Source organism: Globicephala melas, chromosome 8 (assembly GCF_963455315.2).
Source record: "Globicephala melas chromosome 8, mGloMel1.2, whole genome shotgun sequence".
In the NCBI taxonomy this organism is placed as follows: Eukaryota; Metazoa; Chordata; class Mammalia; order Artiodactyla; family Delphinidae; genus Globicephala; species Globicephala melas.
In genome coordinates, this window is record NC_083321.1 from 4,307,676 (window position 1) to 4,325,473 (window position 17,798).

The following is a 17,798-nucleotide window of genomic DNA, read 5'->3' on the forward strand; positions in this document are numbered from 1 at the left end:
GGGAAGATTGGGATGACTTCCTGCAGTGGAGTCGGCATCTGTAGCCTGATTTCCCCTTCGGTGCCCACAGCAGACATCACTAATAGATCCCAGCACCACTTCCCATGAAGATTCCAATCCTTCTCAACAGAACCGCCAGGAGCTACCACCAACCACTCGAGCTGGCCCTTGAAATGAGAAACCCACTTATCAACCTGGATCGATGGCAGACCAAGTGGCAATGTGGCCTGCCACGCACTGCTCACTTCCCCCTCCTCCCCACCCCAGCCCCCTCTGTCACACACCCTGAGGACACACAAAGTAGGGCCACCGCTGACTTATACATGTCTTTATGCAAATTAGAAAAAGGTGTCCCCCTCCTGGGGTAGACAGTCAATGCCAGGACACACCCTTGCAGCCAGGTACCCTTGTGCAGTGCACAACCTACACAACCATACCCGGGGTAGTGTTACGCCCCGACAGTTGTTTTCTTCTTTTCTGTAATGCAAGTACCTGTCTTAAGCTTTGATTGCAGAGGCGTCCACTTCAAACACGGCTATCTCAAATAAATACACTGGCAGCCGCTCGATGAGATAAAGAGCCAGGCCACCTTCCTCCACTGAGGCTCATTTATTTTAGAAATCTTGGTTGAGTTTGATAACTGACCATTTGGACCACTTTATTTTTTTCTTCCTTGGCTTTAAATTCCTGCTCTTATGTTTTAAATTCACCAATAAAGAGTGAGGCCCTGAAACCCTCGACCCCAACAAAAGCATAACCCCAGGCCCACACTCTCTCTCTCTCTACCCGAGACCTCGCTGTGTGGCCCCAGGTGTACTATGTAATTTCCAGGTCTCGTAAGTAATAAACCTTTATTTTTTCAAAGTTTCCTGACGGTGGTTGCTAACACAGTATGAACCACAAGGGCTGGTCCAACCACAGCACTGGCTCCTGACAGGCTGAGACCGGGTGGCCCCGTTCCAGAGAAGCACAGTCGTGTCGGAATAAGGATGACCACCTCCTTCTTTGCAAGACTTATTGATGAAGATGATTGGCATTCTCACTCATAAAGAAACGCACCCAATCACACTCACACGAGCCATAAAATAATAAAACACAGTCCAGATTCTTATCATGTAAAACCAGGATCCCAAGCTTAACGCCCTGGAAAGCTGCCGGTTGGCCTGTGCAGGCCCCACGTGGGCCTCTGGTCCCTGAAGGCCACCAGCAGTGAAGGCACCACGGAAATCCCAGGGCCCAGGGGGAGGGCCACTGCATCTCCCTCCCAGTCACCCTCTTTCAATATTTAGAAAAATAAGTCTCAGGGAAGCAGCTTATAAAAAGAAGGTGGCACGGAGAGCGCCTGAGGGGCCGCGGAGGAGGTCCAGCTCGGCTGCAAACCAGGGCCTGTGTGTGTCCCAGCGTCGGCACGCACGGTGGCTCTGCCCAAGGGAGCAGCCTCTCCAGTAGGCCGCGGCCGCCTCCTCCCCCGGCCAGCGCCCATCCCGAGGCCGCATCACCTGCCGCCGCCCCAGCCAGGAAGGCGTCTGGATGTCACCTGCACAGCTGCAGGTGCGGGTGGTGGCTCAGCTTCTCTGCCAGCTCTTCCTCCGTGGGCTCCTGCAGGACATCCCTGCGGAATCGGGGACAGGATGGCTGGGGAGCCCCGGGCACCTCCAGAGGAGCAGGGGAGCAGAGCTGATGCAGCAGCCCCGTCAGTGCTCGGGACGAGGGGCCCCTCGGGACCACCCCCCGGGGACTCAGGTCCACCTCTGGGATGTTTACGTGGCGTCCCTCAAAGCCCGGGAGGACACCTCTCCGCGTGGCCATAACAACACAGCAAACGCTCAGAGACGCCAGTGTGACCACCCGGGGCTGACTCTGGGACGGCTGTCACTTCTCTGCACCAGCAGAGCGACAATCTCCAGGTTACCATGGAGAAGAGAAGGGCGAGGCTTCCTCGGGCCACCTGTCTACACCCACCAACAGAATCACCTGGAGACCACCGGAACCTGAGGGTGCTTCCCGAAAGATGCTCACCGGAGAGCAGGACAGAGGCCCGGCCCCGCAGCAGGAGCAGAGGCAGACCCCGGGCTCGTGGGGACCAACCGCCCGCCCACTGCCTCCGCCCTCCACGCACCTGAACAGGAGCTCCACGGTCACCTCAGAGGTGGCCCCTAGGTCCCCTGTGAGGGACTGCAGGTGACTGCGGCGGTCCCACTTGTGAAGGAAGTTCTGGCAAGAGGGAGGGAGGGACGGGTGACCAGTAGGCGTGGGCCCTGCGCGGAACCAGCCTTGTCCCCCTACCCCAATCCCACAGTGTCGGCCTGGCTGAGAAGTCCACCCTGGACACCAGGATCCAAGGCCACCAGCTCCTACAGGAGCAGATGCCTGAGAGCCCTCCTCCAGCCCCCCTCCCACAGGTCAAAGGTCAGGAGCATTCCAAGAGGCCCCCAGCAGCCAGGGCGAGCAGCCCCAAGGGAGGACGGAGCCTGAACCCACCAGGGCTGCCCGAACCCAGCACGGCCTCTTTGGACCAAGTTCCGGGTGGGCCCCCATCAGCAAGTTAGCAACTCCGACTGAGAAGAGCCCGGGCAGGGTCGCTGATACCTCCAGAATCAGAGCCAGGAACAGGTTGACCCAGATGACGGACGACACCAGCCACCACAACACAAAATAGATCTTGGACCACCTGCGGAGAACAAGGAGGCCACCGGGGCCGCGCGTGAGCCGAGCGCGGCTGCTCCCCCGACCCTGCTGCCCCGCCTGTGCCATCGCCGTTCCCGCCCTCGAGCTAGCCCAGCCTGGCCTTCAGGGGCGCTCGGCCAGCGGCCGGGAGCCGGTCTGAGCTCTGCAAGCTCCAGGCTGAGCCCTGTCACCCCACGAGCCCCGCTGTCACGGCCCCCAGAAGCCACCTGCTCCTGCACGCGCCCTGCCACCCCCGGGAGGCGCAGACCCAGACACGCACCCCGCGCGGAGCCGCGGCCGGGGCCGCCAGGATGGGTCACTCACGGGCCTGCGTAGCGCCGGAAGGCGTCCAGGAACACCTGCCAGTTGTTCACGATCATCACGTCCCACAGAGTGACCAGCGCGGCCTGTGGGGCAGCAGATGCAGGGTCCAGGAGGCCGTGGGAGGTGGAGGCGGGGGTCCCGAGGGGTGGGGGGGCGCAGGACTCACGGCAAAGTCGTCAAAATTGTTGGTCCAGTACTCCAGCTGCTCGAAGCTCCCGCAGGGCGCGGAGCCGTTGTCAGGGGCCAGGCTGGGGGGGCACAAGCCAGGTCGGTGGGAGGCGGGGGCAGGACACACACCCGGGCGCCCTGGCACCGCCGCGGCCCCTGCTCGGCGTGGACCCAGCTGGGCCCCTGAGGAAGCGGGGGAAAGGGGAGACGGCCCCCGACCTCGGAGGTGTTGAGGGCGGCGAGGAGGCCAACGCTGTGGACACACACGGCCAGCGGCCAGCCCGGGGGGGCCCTCGGCCCTATAGTTCAGGCCTGGCCCTGGACGCGCCCCCTGCCGGCGCACGGCCTGGCCTGTAGGCCCAGAAAGGGGCACGGCTGGGGGCTCTGAGCCGGCACGGGAAACACCCTCAGTGCAGGCTCGAGGGAGGGCTTCGGTGAGGAGCGGGCGGGTGGAGAGGCCAAGGAAGAAAGGGGCCTCCTGGCTCCCTCCTGGGGAGCTGCGTCTCACCCCTCCACCCCCCCGCCCGGCGCCGTCACCCGCGGCTCCAGCGCCCCCAGAGGCGGGGCGCTCTCTGCACCTCGGACCCCCCTCACCTGCTGTTTCCAGGAGCCACGATGACACCTCGGAACAGGATGATGCCGATGATGGCAAAGACGTAGTAGACCACCTAGGGAGGCAGGTGGGGCCTGTCAGCACCCCCGGAGGGACCCCCGCAAAGCCAGGCTGGGCCTGCGAGGGCGGCATGCCAGCAGGGATTCCCAACTGCGGGCACTGCTGGCCTTCCTGGGAACACTGGGGCTCCCAGGCACCCGCGCCAGAGGGAAGCGGGGAGGAGCCACGGTGGGCAGCCCCAAGATAAACCGGGGGCCCAGGCGTAAGAACGGAGGCTGTCCACCCCTCCTCCAGGGCTGATGTGGCAGGAAGAGGGTTCCACTGAGAACAGGGCAGCGAGGGCCAGGGGACGGTGTGCCATGGAAGGGTGACCGGGGGCTGGCCAGGTCCCTCCAGAGAAGTCCCACCACTCTCCCCACATCCATCAGGAGACGTCTGAGCACACCACTGGGCGGCCTTGTGCCACAGTCAGAGAAGGGGCTGCTGGCCGCCCCTGACCTGTCCCCAGCATGCCCGGTGGGGGGGAGGGGTGCAGGGAAGAGGCGCACCCCCCAGGCTGACCCAGCCCCCTCTGGGCCTCAGTTTCCTCCACTGTGCAAACAGGGGTCTGGGGGACAGTGCCCGAAGCAAGGCGCCACCTCTAGCGCCCCGCGACAGCCAGAGCCCCCAGGAGCCCCTCACTGTCCAAAGCAAGCAGCAGCAGGGCTCTGCCACCTGCCCTCCTGCCCCCCAGGCCTCGCGCCTGTAGCAGCGCCCAGGGCCCCTGCTCACCAGGCCCTGCCCCGCCTGGGCCACAGGGTAGTCAACAGCGGCGGCGGGGGAAGGGCTGACCCCGGGGGTGGCGGGGGGACATCACGGCTCTCTCAGCAAAAGTGACTGTGAGTTCCCCAGATCCCTCTGAGCAAGGATGGTTGACCAAACCCCACTGGGGGCTCTGTGGGCCCTGAGGGGTCCCTGGTGCCTCTTACACCTTTCATCTTCTCAGTGTGGCCCCTGGCCCAGGACACAGGAGGGATTCAGAAGTGACCAAGAGGATCTCCGGCTCGGGAAGGGGTGTGGTCAGGAAGCACCTCCAGCCAGACCAGCCCTGAGCTCCTCTCTCTGGCTTCCTGCCCCGCCCTGTGCTTCCTGGGCCCTGGTCACCCGCTCCCCTAACACAGGGACCCTCCTTCCGAAGGCCGCCAGCCTCCTGTTGAGCCCTGGCTCCCCAACAGTCCAGCTCCGCTCCCCCGAGGGGCCAGCGCAGGCAGCTAGACTCACCGCCAGGATCCCGCCGAAAGCCCGCATGTTTCTGATCAGGTCCAGGATGGTACTAGCCACCACAGCCATCAGCTGAGACGGGGAGAAAGCACAGACCCGGTTCCTCCTGGTCCCACTGAGGTGACACCAACCCGCCCACCACCCAACGCTGACCTGGAAAGGCAGGAGGAGACTGGTGACTTCCCAACCCACACACCTGTACACAAACCCCTCAGGCATCCAGACACACCTCACCTGTACACGCACCTGAACACACCCACAGCCCCCATACATGCCTCACCTGTACACACACCTGTACACACACCCACAGGCCCCATACACACCTGTATACCCACACCTGTACACACACCCCACAGCTACCCATACACACCTCACCTGTACACACACCTGTACACACACCCATACACACCTCACCTGTACACGCACCTGTACACACCCACAGGCCCCATACACACCTGTATACCTATACCTGTGCACACGCACACTCACACCTCTGTGCCCACCCATACATACTCACACTTGGATATACCCACCCACGCAGATGCATACACCCCCTTCCCTGCAGATCTAAGTCCAAGACCCTTGGTGAAGCCATGGTGTGCAGGGCCTCGGCCCACACTGCCCACCAACCCACTGAGGCGGGGTCAGCTCGTCCCTGGTCTGGAGATGGCCAGTCAGCCCCGGGTGACAGGGTTGAGATGGGGCCTCAGAGACCCCATCGGGAACCCCGGCTACAGGCTACCCTGAGCCCCGGAGAAGGCCTTTCCAAGCAGCCTGGTTACCCCACCCGGTAAGTTAGGAGAACACAGCGCTGGATGGTAGCAGGCGGGGACCGTGCTGTACGTGTGTGCACATGTGATTTATGTGCACGCATGTACACGCATGTGCGCATGTGTGTGCAGGTGATCACGCATGTGTGTATGAGTGCACACGTGTGATTATTTGTGTGTGTATGTACAGTTGTGCTTGTATACGCATGTATTGTGTGTGCTCTAGTGTATGATTATGTGTATGTGTGTGATTCCATGCACGTGTGTGTACAATTGTGTGTGCTTACACATATACACGTGTCGGTGTATGCACGTGTATAGTCATGTGTATCTGTGAGATGACGCATGTGATTGTGTGGATGTGTGATTACGTGTGTGTGTGTATAATTGTATGTGTGCTTGTGGGGCTGTGTGTGTGATTACATGCCTGCGTACACTATGTGTGTGCGTGTGTATAATCGCACAGGGGTGTGTGTGTGTGTGTGTGTGTGTGTGTGTGTGAAGGCCTCAGGGCAGCAGCCCCCCTCTGCACCCAGGACCCCCGAGCCACCTTCAGATGGGGAATACCCCTGGGTGACAGGTCACTCCCCTGACAGGCCAGGAGCACAGCTTGGTAGGAAGGACAGACATGGACAGGGGAAGGACCTGGACACTTAGAAAGGGGTCAGATGTCCTTGGTTCCTTTCCTCCTGAAAAGTGCTTAGGAAAGCAGACGGGAGGCTCCGTGCCAGGTGGGAGCCGGGCCTGAGCACCCGCCTCCCCTCCCCTCCCCTCAAGGTGGGTGTTACTCCGGGTGGGAACATTAAGAGAAACCGAGGCTCAGAGACGGTCACAGGCCGCCCCACTCCTGCTCTGGGGGTCCTGGAAACGAGCACCAGTAGCCACCAGCAGCCCGTGCCGAAGGCCTTTCAGAAACGCGGGACGCTTGGGAGCATACCAGTTCCTTGCAAAGGTCAGGGACCCCAAGGAGCACGAGGCCACCCCTGCAACTGGCCGACACGGGTCCCGCCTGCACCCCCACGAAACAGGGCTGGACACTCATACTTCCAACCGCCGCCAGCATGGCCCAGCCGCAGTGCAAGGCGGGGCCGCAGCCCGAAGGGCCCCAGGTGGCGGGGGCAGGCGGGCAGGGTGGACAGTGCTCGGCCCGGTCCCTGCTCGCCTGGCACACCCACTCCCAGGGCAAGGCCACGGCGCGCGCAGGCGGGGGCGGTACCTCCACGCTGCGAATGATGCGCAAGAAACGGAAGGCTACGAGCATGTTCACCAGCCGGGTCACGTCCCACAGCGACAGCAGGCCCAGCGCCTCCGGCTTCCTGCGGAGACACATGGAGACGGGCTGGGGGAGGCCGGGAGGCCAGCGAGGGGCAGACGGGAGACACGTGGTCCAGAGACAGAGACGCAGGGACTCAGAGAGAGCCACAGAAGTGCCGGGAACGCGCCCCGTAGCCAACGCCAACCGGAAAAGCTCCATCGTGACAGGAGGGCAGAGCCTGAGCCGCCCACGCCTGCAGCCCCAGGGCGGTCACGGCAACACCTTCCAGGGCACAGCCCGCCGCAGTGCCGCAGGGCTACCCAACCCCCCTCCTACACGGGAGAACACTGAGGTTCCGGATGCCCAGCTCAGGTCCCAGCAGAGCTGGGAGAGGTGGGGCCCTGACCCATCCCCTATCCTCTGACCCCATTCCCTAACCTCTGAGCCATCCCGAGCCCTGACCCCGTCCCCTTGGTGTCTCTCGTGGCCTTACTGGCCTCTCATTTCTATTTAAATTTAAACCCATTCTCACCCAAGATGTTACCCCCCGACCCCAGCTCACCCCGCCTCCCCAATGCGGGTTTTAGCGCACTTGAGAAACAAGGGGAGCCGGCCCCAAGGTGCCGGGTGGTGCAGCAGCCCCACTGCTCCCAGGGCGCAGGTCCCCGCTGAGGACCGCACGGCCCCCGTCTTCCCGACACAGACCCTTCCCGGGGCCCCACCCCCATCTCGGGCAACTCCCAGCTGCTCCACTGAGACGGAAGCAGCCCAGCAGAGGGACCAAGACACCAGGGCTGCCCGAGGGCCCAAGGTCGGCACGCGTGCTTGTTGGCGGCTGTACTCTGGGCAGAGAGACCCCAAGGCTGCCACACCACGAGGCGCCCTGGGACCCCTGGCCAGATGTCCATCGCTCTGCGCGGCTAGAACTGGTGGCAGCGTGAGTTCAGCGAGCCCCGGGCCATCCCTGCCATCTACAGGGAGGTGAACTGACACCCAGAGTGGGAGGTGACAACCCCGGGTCACAGGGCCTCCAACCAGAGGAGGGCCCCAGCCCGATTCCAGTGCCCCCAGGTCCTCCCTGCTTCTGGCCCCCAGCACACCTGGGCCCCGTGTCCCATCCTGGGGTGGGGGTCAGGGGGCGCGGAGCCAGGGCACTGCAAGCGGCAGCTCCACAGCTTCCCATCCCGGCTCTGGGAACGCTACCCTTCTGAAGGCGGCTACGATGAGAAGGGGCCTGTCCCCATAGGCCTCAGCAGGGCAGGAGCCGCGGCCGCTCCCCCCGACAGTTGGGCGTTTGGCTCTAGAGCTGCCCGGGCCAGCGGCCGGAAGCCGGGCGCACACCCTTCCCCGGGGCGCTAGCCAGGCCTCCCTGGGTCCTCCACAGTCACATACCAGCCCGGGTGTGGGAAGCGGTACACAGCCAGAGTTGAGATCTCCAAAACCTTTAATCACAAAAGAAAAGAAGCTCGCTACGGCAAAGGCCCACTGGCAGCTCTAACACGCTGTCCCCAAAGGGGGTTCCAGGGAGAAATCAGGACCAGGGGGTCCTATCCCCACGGCGGGTGCCACGTGGGGACATCCTGCAGCTGAGAAAGACACCTGGCCCCAGGCGTCGGGCTGCACACACGAAGGGCAGGGCTCGGGAAGGGCCGGCTGAGTCCCGGGCACGGGAGAAGCTACTCGGTCAGCTGTCTCCCTCCTGCTCCCAGGGGCCCACGGCTCGAATCCATCAAATACGAATACGTGTCACGCCAATATCGCTGCAGTGACACGCACACCAGGCGTGGCCCCTCACTCCCCCAGGCCCTGGGGAAGGTGTCCCGAGACCCGCGGTGCCCGAGAACCCCTGCCCCTCCCTCACCAACATCGAGGCCCCACTGGCCAGCGGGGACTGCGGGTTCCCTCCGGGCCTCCCTCAAGGGCCAGGAGAGGCAGCCTGCCACCGCTGCACACCTCCACCCACGATGCGCAGATGCAGCAGAAACCAGCCTCCTGCAGCCGCCCGCCAAGCAGTTCATCGGGGGAGGCCAGCCCCTGTGTCACCGGAGGCGGGAGCCCCAGTGCCCGCGGCCCCCAGGCCCGGCCAGACGCCGAGCGCTCACCGCCCGCCCGAGAGCGCGCCTCGGCCCGTCTCAGACTTTACCGCAGGACTTACCAGCAGGACGGCGGTGAGCAGCCCGTCGAACACATTGCTGGAGGAGACCATGTACCCCCGCAGGCCCAGGGCAAACACCTTGAGCAGCATCTCCAGCAGGTAGTACAGGATGAAGACGCAGCTGAGAATCTGAAAAGGGAGAAGCGGGACCCGGCGTTCAGTTCCGGTGCCGCCCCTGCGCCCTGCCCTGCCCCCCACTGCAATGGGGCCCAGGAGAGATCCACGCGGCTTGGACGCCACGGGGCCCCTTGGACCCCGCCCTGCTGCACACGGGGGCTGGCCGGGAAGCAGACAGCCCCGCCCCTGCCGGAGCCACGTGACCCTCTCCTCGGGCCCCCCTGGGCTGCTGTTCCCGACACCCCCGCAGCCCCAGACACGGGCATCTTCAGAGCCCCCTTCTTGACCCATAGCCTCTCCTGGAGTGACCTGCACCCCGTGCACGGCTTCAACAACAATTCACACGTCTGCATCCCCCGACCCAGACTCCCCCCACCATCCGACGGGCCCTCAACCCCCCAGGCCCGGTGTCTCCCAACCCCACATCATTTCTAGGCTGGCAGGGCCTGGGTCACCCACACCTCCTCGGGGGTCTCCGCCTCCAACCTGGCCCCTCTGGTCCAATCTCCTGGGGACACCGGGCAGTGTCCTTCCCTGACGGAACCTCCTGGCTCCCAGCAGCATCCTCGCAGTCGCTGGGGGTGTGTTTAGGAGGCCTCATCAGCAAAGCTGGTCTCAGGCTACGGGGTCACTGTCTTTTTTGAAGCCAGTAAATAAAGTATCAAGTAGCTCTTCCCTTAAAGGGGGCTACGTCGCGGTGGGGTGACGGGGCCACGGGGTCATCTGAGCCCTGCGGTCACCTTGCCCAGTGTCCAGCCTAAATTCTATATTCTTAGCCAATGCTGTCTCATTCACACCTACACAGAGATCACCGTTAAAGGCAGAAGAATAAACATTATGAGCAGTTATCAAGGGGCATAAAAGGATGGAATTCTGCAGTCACCTCAAGAACCCTACGTGGCACTGATCTGACCAGAAGTCTCTCATAAGCAACCAAGCTGACTCAAGTGCTTAAAAAAACTATTGTCCGGGCTTCCCTGGTGGCGCAGCGGTTGAGAGTCCGCCTGCCGACGCAGGGGACACGGGTTCGTGCCCCGGTCCGGGAAGATCCCACGTGCCGCGGAGCGGCTGGGCCCGTGAGCCATGGCCGCTGAGCCTGCGCGTCCGGAGCCTGTGCTCCGCAACGGGAGAGGCCATAGCAGTGAGAGGCCCGCGTACCGCAAAAAAAAAAAAAAGAAAAACTATTGTTAAAAAAGATGAAATACAGGTCAGCTGTATCCAACTTGACATTTGTCAGGAATAAAAACCAGCCACCTCTGCAATATGTTATTCACACAGAGGAGACTGAACAATTCCTGTCGAATCCAGAAAAAAAAAAAAAAAATTAGGAAAGTAGAAAATTTGATTTTAAGTGTAAAATAGAGGAATTTCAAACGGCAGGCCAAGAAGCCATTTCCTCAGTTTTGATGCTGTAAGTTTAACTCTGTGTTTAACATACATGACCTGATGTGTCACTTTTTAATTGGACAAATCAAGCTTTTCTTATATAATTAGAGAACGTTCAATGGTTTTCATCAACTTAATATCATTCATAATATTTTTCATTAAAATAAGCTTTAAAATACATGCTTTGTGAAGGTCTGGCATTATGGGGGCGGGGACGGCGTGTACAGCTTTTTGCTTAAAATCCAAAACGGAAAAATTGTTTTTAAGTTCCTAAGGTGTTTGACAAGACCTCAGAATGTTAGGAAAGGAATTCTCTCTACACAACTCTCCCTCCGCCGTCCGGCCCGCACGCCGGTTCACCCGGGGCTCTGCACGGGCTCCCGGCTGCCCTCCCATGGCCGGCACCCCGACCCCTGGGCCGTCCCTGTGATGCACTAGGACAGCCCAGCTTCCCAGGGACCTGGGGCCCCAGGTGGGGAGGCTGTGCCCTCTACTCCACTAACTCCCCAGCACCCCGCACGGCTGGAAAGCTCACCCCCAGCACGAAGTCGTCACGGTCCTTGGGCAGCACATGTGCATCCAACACCAGGAACACCTGTGGAGCCAGAGCGGACGGCAACTCAGCCCCGAAGCCAGGAGGAAGGGCAAGTGAGAGATCTAGGGGGTGGGAGACGCCAGGGCAAATCCTCACTCACACAGATGGTCACGAGGTTTCCAAGGGCCATGAGGTTGCCCAGGTAGTCAAAGTAGTGGTGGCCGAAGAGGAACTGGGCGCTCTGCAGAAACGGAGACCGGTACTCGGGCCGCGGTGGGTGCTGGGGGGACACACACGCTCAGAAACATGCCGGAGGTGGCCACGGCCACAGGGGCCCAACGATGCCTGTACCCCCTTATCCTGGGATTTGACCTCTTCCTACCTTACTTCCTACCCCAGGCTCTCCAGCCTAAGGAAATCGTCTCAAACACAGTAACGGTTTTATGCGCAAAGATGTTCATCACAGTCTTTCTAACACCAAGAGAGGTGGAAATAACCCAGACGGCCACTGATGCTGTAAGTAACCCGTGACGGACTATCACACAGTCGTCTTAAATGTATGCAAAGCGCCATGTGAAAATACACGTATAAATTACAAGCTAATAACTATGAAAACTCAGCACAGAACGAAGGGACCTCACACACTGTGACCAGGCTGGAGTGGAACTCAAAGGAAGGCAATTAAGCAACAAATACTAATGTGAAGACACCCGTCAGAACCAGCACTCCCATGCTCGGCACCCCCCAGAGCCAGGACAGAGGCGCAGGGCGGTCACCGCAGCGTGAGATGGACCGCACCTGCGCTGTCCCACGCAGGGGCCGCTCACTGCACGTGGCCACTTGATTTAAATTTAAATCCGCTCAAATTAAACACTCAGCTTCTCTGTCACGATAGCCACATCTCAAGTGGCATGAGGACACCCATGGAGCTCTGGCCCAGCCCCACACTCAGACGCATGGTCCCTTGGTGACAACAGCCACAGCCTGACCCAGTAAGAACGCTCCCAATCTTCCCACAGTCCTCCACGTGGGAACTGGTGCCCAGAGGCACCTGCCCACACTAGTACGGTGTGGGTGCAGAGAGAATTAGGTACCAATTCCCTCTGCACCCGCACCCAACCCTGCTGCACCCCAGAGGGTGGCTTCCTGCTTGCCCAGTGACTGCAGACCACCTCCAGGCCGGGCAAACCAGCAAACGCCTCTGTCACCCTGTGGGCTGGACCACAACTTCTCCAAGGGAGTGTGAACCCTGGCCTTGGGGAAGACGCCCCCTCCCAACTCTACTCTTCCTCAGGCATCTCCCTCACCCCTCAGGTACCGCAGAGTTTCCTCGTATCTTACACTTACTCTTTCATCACAGTTGACACTTCTTAATGTTAAACTTCCCCTGCTAAACCCACTGTGTGGTTTCTGTCTCCTGCTTTGACCCAGACTGATATATTGGCCAAGAGAGATATCAGCATTATCCATGATGTTTAAATGGTTACAAGAAGTATGGACTCATAGATTACCTTGTTATCAAGAAATCACAAACCTTGAAATGATTTCAGTGTTTGTCTCTGGGAAGGGGGACAGCTGGGTGGGGTTTTCTATTTTCCTCTACTACCTATAATGAATGACTGCTACGCTTTTAACCCAAAAAGCTTCTTATTAAAAGAAAAACAGACTTTCGGAAGCTGGCACAGTGCCTTCTCTACAACCAGTTAGCAAGAACCGACCAGTACTAGAGGCTAGGCTGATGGACAGGGGTTGGCCACACATGGGAGGGCTCTCGTGGAAGGCTCACGTTTTCCTGGTAGCAGCCTGCCTGCAGCACGCCTCTCTTCAGCAGCGATTCCAAATTCACAGGCTGCCAGGGCACCTGGGACAAGCCCCCACATGCTAACAATCCGTGAAGCACCTGCCTGCCCCCGTGCAATCAGCATTTCGGGGTAAGAGGCTGTCATAAAACCCAGGCAAGAACACCACAGCTCCCCAAACCTCTAGGACCCAAACTCCCACCTCAAATCACAATTCTGGACTTTAGACCCAGGGAGTTGTGAGAAGAGAGAACATCCCATGGACCACACTAGGAAAGGCGTGGTCAGGGCAGGGGCGTGGCCTGCGTGTTAGACCATCCCTGCGTCTGCGCCCAGCATGTGCCCTGCTCTGCCAGTCACAACCACAGCACCTCCTTTTTGATATCAACAGATCCTGATGCCAGAAGAGGAAGGGAGAGTCGGTTTTGGAAGACCCGGACCCAGCAGCATCCTACAGGCCAGCAGGCAAGTGCCCAGGGAGAGCCTGGCTGGCCCAGCGGACCCCACCGAGCGAACCCTGAGAAAGGAGCCCGCCTTCCCAGATGTCTTCCTGCCCAGGTCAGCCTGAACCCGGAAAAGGGCTGGATCGCATGACAGCTGCCGGGAGCTGCGTCCTGGGCCCAGCAAACCTCCTGCCCCAGGGTGAGGGCCACCAGCTAGAAAGGTGCTTCCTGATCTTCTACCGTCTGAGGACCCAGTGTCACAGTTTCTGCGAAATCTGCACCTGATGGTACATACTTACTATTTCCTTCGAGTCACCTGGAAGCAGACACTGTTGCCTAGCCTCTTCCCAAGAGAGGTGCGATGTGCACTAACATACAAAGTGTCTGCCTGTGTGTCCCTACTACCAGCTCCCATGTCCCGAGGGTGCCACAGTGAGGATGCTGCTGAGAACAGACATGCCACGGACGCACCGCCCAGAGCTCCAGGCCTAGCAGGGCCTGCCTCCAGGTGACCTGGAAAGACCTCAGGAAACCATGTTCTTAGGAAAACCACCTCTGACCGGGGCCTGAGGCCACAGAGGCTGACCACAAGACCTGGAGAAGCTGACCTTTGCTGTGGGCTAAGATGTATCCCCCAAAATTGTATTTTGACATCCTGACCCCCAGAACCTCAGATGTGACTGTATTTGGAGTCAGGGGGAAATGAGGTCACTGGGGTGGGGCCCTAGTCCAACGTGACTGGGGTGCTTATAAGAGGAGGAGACTGGGACAGAGACACACACAGAGGGACGACCCTGTGAGGACACAGGGAGAAGACGGCTGTCTACACGCCAGGGACAGAGGCCTCAGGAGGACCCAGCCCTGCCCACACCGGGATCTCAGACTTCCAGCCTCCGGGACTGGGAGATAATAAGCCCTGTTACTTAAGCACCTCCAGGCTGTGGTATTTGTCACAGAAGCTGAGCTGACTGACTCAACGGTGACACAGAGCTGCTAGGAGTCCGATCAGCAGGAGACGTCTGATTCCACCTCTTCACTCCGATCCCCGTTCGAGTCCGGCTTGGCCCTCTCAAGGCCAAGTGGCTGCAGTGGCAGCCCCCTCCGCTGCTCCCACGGTCTGCCTGTGAACAGCCTGGCTGTCTCTCAGCACCTCTGCCACCCCCCTCACCTACCCCACCCCGCGCCCCCGCCTCCCAGAAACCTGCTACGTAAAATGCAGGCGGTCCAGGGTCTTATGGACACAGCACTGAGCTGGATGCTGAGGCCCATTCGGTAACTTTAAAACTCAGGGTCGAGGACAACAAACAAAGGTTTTAGACAAACTCAGGAACCTCGCAGGTTAGGACACATGGGAAGAGGATAAAAGTCTATCACGGAGACGGAGAAAACTGTTTGGAAAGTTCCTCTGGGTCAAGACAACAGTCCCTGTGGTCTGTGAATTTCATGAGGTCAACAAAATCTCCCCAAGAGCCACACCATCTCTGTTCCCACGTATCATCCTGAGGACCAGAATCCCTGGGAAGGCAAGTCCTGGCAATGGTCACTAAGCGTGACCCAGATGATCAATGCCAACAGACACCGAGGACTTCCCCTAACCCCGGGTGGCCCTGGCACTGGGCAGGTGACTCCAGTCTGGCCCGTTACCTCTTTAATCACCCTTTTGTCAAACTCATCGAAGAGTTTCTGAAACTCGTCAGCTGACAGCAGGTCCCCACTGCGGGAATGCAGCTTCTGCAAAGCAGGAAAGCACAGGTCAACACAGCAGCTGGGCTGAGGGCAGGAGCGGGGAGCTGCCCCCAGCCCCACCCGGACTGGGCCAGCCCGGCTGATCCGAAATGACACCCACTTGACGCCCGGAGCCCAGAGGCACTGGCAGGGGAAGGCGGGGGGCAGGGGGACCGGTACCTCCGTGATGGCCTGTTTGTGGTCACTGTCCAGCTGGACTTTCTGAAGCACCTGCAGGAAGTCCTGGGGCTTCACCCCGACTCTGTGGGGAAAACGCCCCACCGTGAGCCCAGCCAGCTCAGCACCCTTGGGCGCCCCAACCTCTGGCCTGAGCAGCCCTAGGCGATGACAGGGCCTCCAAGAAGGAGTGCCTCATGGTCCTCCTGTGTCCAAAACCCCAAGACCTCATCTTCCACCTTAGAGAGGAGCAGCTGAAGCTGGGAAAGGGGTGCAATCCGACAGGCCCCGTGGCTAACGAGCAGGGAGCACTGAAGCTTCCCCCGTGACACGGCCTCCAAGCCAGGCGGCAGAGTCGACGTGTGTCCCAGGGCCCCTCTGGTCCCAACACACGAGTCACAGCACCAGGGTGTGGGAAGGGTGCCCCTGGAGGGGGACAGGTCAGAGCACACGGCCCCTCACGAGCCAGGGATCTCCAGTGGGTCACGAGGACACACGAGTTAACTCAGACGCAAGGACCATGGAAAGAAACCCTGGAGCCCAGGGACGTCTTCGTGATCCCAAAGGAGCCTTGCAACCTGCTGCCAGCAGGGAGCTCGGCACAGAGTGGGTGCTCAGGAAACACGCCCCCCCCGTGAACACCTCCCCCCAGGGCAGCCCCAGGGGAAGACGGCTGGAACCCCACACTCACCCCTCGGGGTGGGCTTCTCCCTCCGCCGTCATGGACGAGAGGACCTTGTAGGCAGCCCGGATGCCCAGGCGCCTCCGCAACAGTGAGGTCTGCAGAGACTTCTGCAAAGGGTATGGCTCTGAGGGGCTCGGCTCAGCCCTCTCCCCAGCCGCCCAGCCCCTTGTCCCCGGGCAGCCCCTGCCCACCGGCAGCCTGGGGAGCACCTCCTTGCCCCGTGGGCATCAGGGGGACAGTCCCCGACAACAAGGGCTGGTCCTGCCGATAGCCACTCGCTGTGTAATTCCCTAAGGTATGTGTTTCTTCTCGGCAGATTTGGGGTCCCTGGCCCCCCTGCAAGGTGGGTTTGGGGGTCACTGCAAGAAGACTGCAGCTCCCTCTAGAGGAGGCGGGGCAGGGGAGGGACCCCAGGGTGGTGCTGGGGACAGCACCTCCTGGGGGGCAGGGAGGGAGGATGGGCCCAGTCCCCCTCACCCACAAGAGGGAGCTGGGGCAGTGCTGAGGCCACTGCGGACCCTGTCCCCCCGGCCCCCCGCTGGTCAGCTTCCCGCCAGGCCTCCAGGGACAGCTCCCCTCACAGCCGGGCAGGGTGGGCAGCTCAGCTCACCATCAGGTAGCCCCGGAACTGATTGTAGATGATGGCCGTCAGCAGGTTCATCAGAAACAAGCTCCCTTGGAGAGGAAAAGGCCATGGTGAGTGGGGAGCACACGGGCAGGGGCAGAGTCTCGAAGGATCACCAGCGCTGGGGGCCCAGAGGGCCGACACGGGCATAGCAAGAAGGTGAGCAGCGAGAAAGGCCCAGATGGGCAGAGACAGGGCCTGGGGCCTGGGGGCCTCGTCTGCGGACAGGGGCGCCACCTGGCCTGCCCAGCAGGGGCACTGAGGACAAGTCATCAGTGGTCACAGAATGAAAACCACGGCCGGGCCACAGAGAGATGAAGTTATAGGACTGGGGAGGTCCCGCCGAGGCGCGGTCGCAGGGTCAGGGGGTCCACTGAGGTGAAGTTGCGGGGTCTGGGGAGTACACCCGGCCCCGAGGTTTCGGGATCTCGTCTGCCCCACGTGACCCTGCAGACCTGCCCAGACTCACCTATCAGGGTGAAGGCTATGAAAAAGATGGCGTAGAGCCGGTTCTTGGAATAGGCAGGAATCATCACTGAAAGAGATGAAAGGGAGTAAAACACACCCACACATCCAGCATCCAGTCTGATTCCCTTCGTTGTCTCACACCACTGCCTTCTCAACAGAAAGGAGGGCCCTGTGTTAGGAGAGCTGGGAGGTCTTCTTGTCCAACTCTGCTCCTCACGCCTCTGCTTGCACACCCACGGGGACAGGGAACTCACTACCTTTCAAGGATGCTCATCCTCTAGGCTTCCCCATGACCACGCCTCCCAGACTGAAAGTTCAGCTCTCCCTTGGGTGACTCGACTCACAGGACACGTGGGGACGGTGCTCAGGGTCCCGAGCACAGCTCTCCCCAGGTATGAAAGCCAGTGGCTACTCTCCTGGGAGGGCCTCTATGGTCAGTGACCATCCGAGCCCACGATGAAAGGCCTCAGCCAGGGCGGTCAGGCCCCAGCTGGGCCCCAGAGGACCGTGACCACCCCATCCTGGCCACATCCCCGGCCCGAGCGAACAGAGGCCCCCACAGCATCCCTGACACGGTGAGCGTCACAGCCACCGGAGACCCCAGGGCCTCTGACACGCGGTGCGGC

At 60.7% G+C, this 17,798-nt stretch overlaps 1 protein-coding gene across 8 annotated transcripts in view; it reads right to left on the minus strand.

Annotated features, from left to right (window-relative positions):
- Nucleotides 1-832: 832 nt before the first annotated feature.
- TPCN2 (two pore segment channel 2) overlaps nt 833-17,798 on the minus strand; it is a 31,197-nt gene continuing 14,231 nt past the window's right edge. For 7 of the 8 annotated variants that reach the window (XM_030833246.2, XM_060302816.1, XM_060302818.2 and 4 more), the window contains 17 exons: nt 17,174-17,239; nt 16,690-16,754; nt 16,086-16,186; nt 15,398-15,479; nt 15,137-15,223; nt 11,411-11,530; nt 11,251-11,310; nt 9,213-9,341; nt 8,450-8,499; nt 7,019-7,118; nt 5,033-5,104; nt 3,754-3,827; nt 3,158-3,239; nt 2,992-3,074; nt 2,590-2,671; nt 2,120-2,214; nt 833-1,612 (listed from right to left, as the gene is read on the minus strand). In XM_030833246.2, coding sequence (XP_030689106.1) covers nt 1,534-1,612; nt 2,120-2,214; nt 2,590-2,671; nt 2,992-3,074; nt 3,158-3,239; nt 3,754-3,827; nt 5,033-5,104; nt 7,019-7,118; nt 8,450-8,499; nt 9,213-9,341; nt 11,251-11,310; nt 11,411-11,530; nt 15,137-15,223; nt 15,398-15,479; nt 16,086-16,186; nt 16,690-16,754; nt 17,174-17,239 — 1,427 coding nt within the window. In that variant the 3' untranslated portion in view covers nt 833-1,533. Of the gene's footprint in view, nt 1,613-2,119; nt 2,215-2,589; nt 2,672-2,991; nt 3,075-3,157; nt 3,240-3,753; nt 3,828-5,032; nt 5,105-7,018; nt 7,119-8,449; nt 8,500-9,212; nt 9,342-11,250; nt 11,311-11,410; nt 11,531-15,136; nt 15,224-15,397; nt 15,480-16,085; nt 16,187-16,689; nt 16,755-17,173; nt 17,240-17,798 lie in introns of those variants that run through there. The other variant, XR_009564752.1, reaches the window with a different exon arrangement.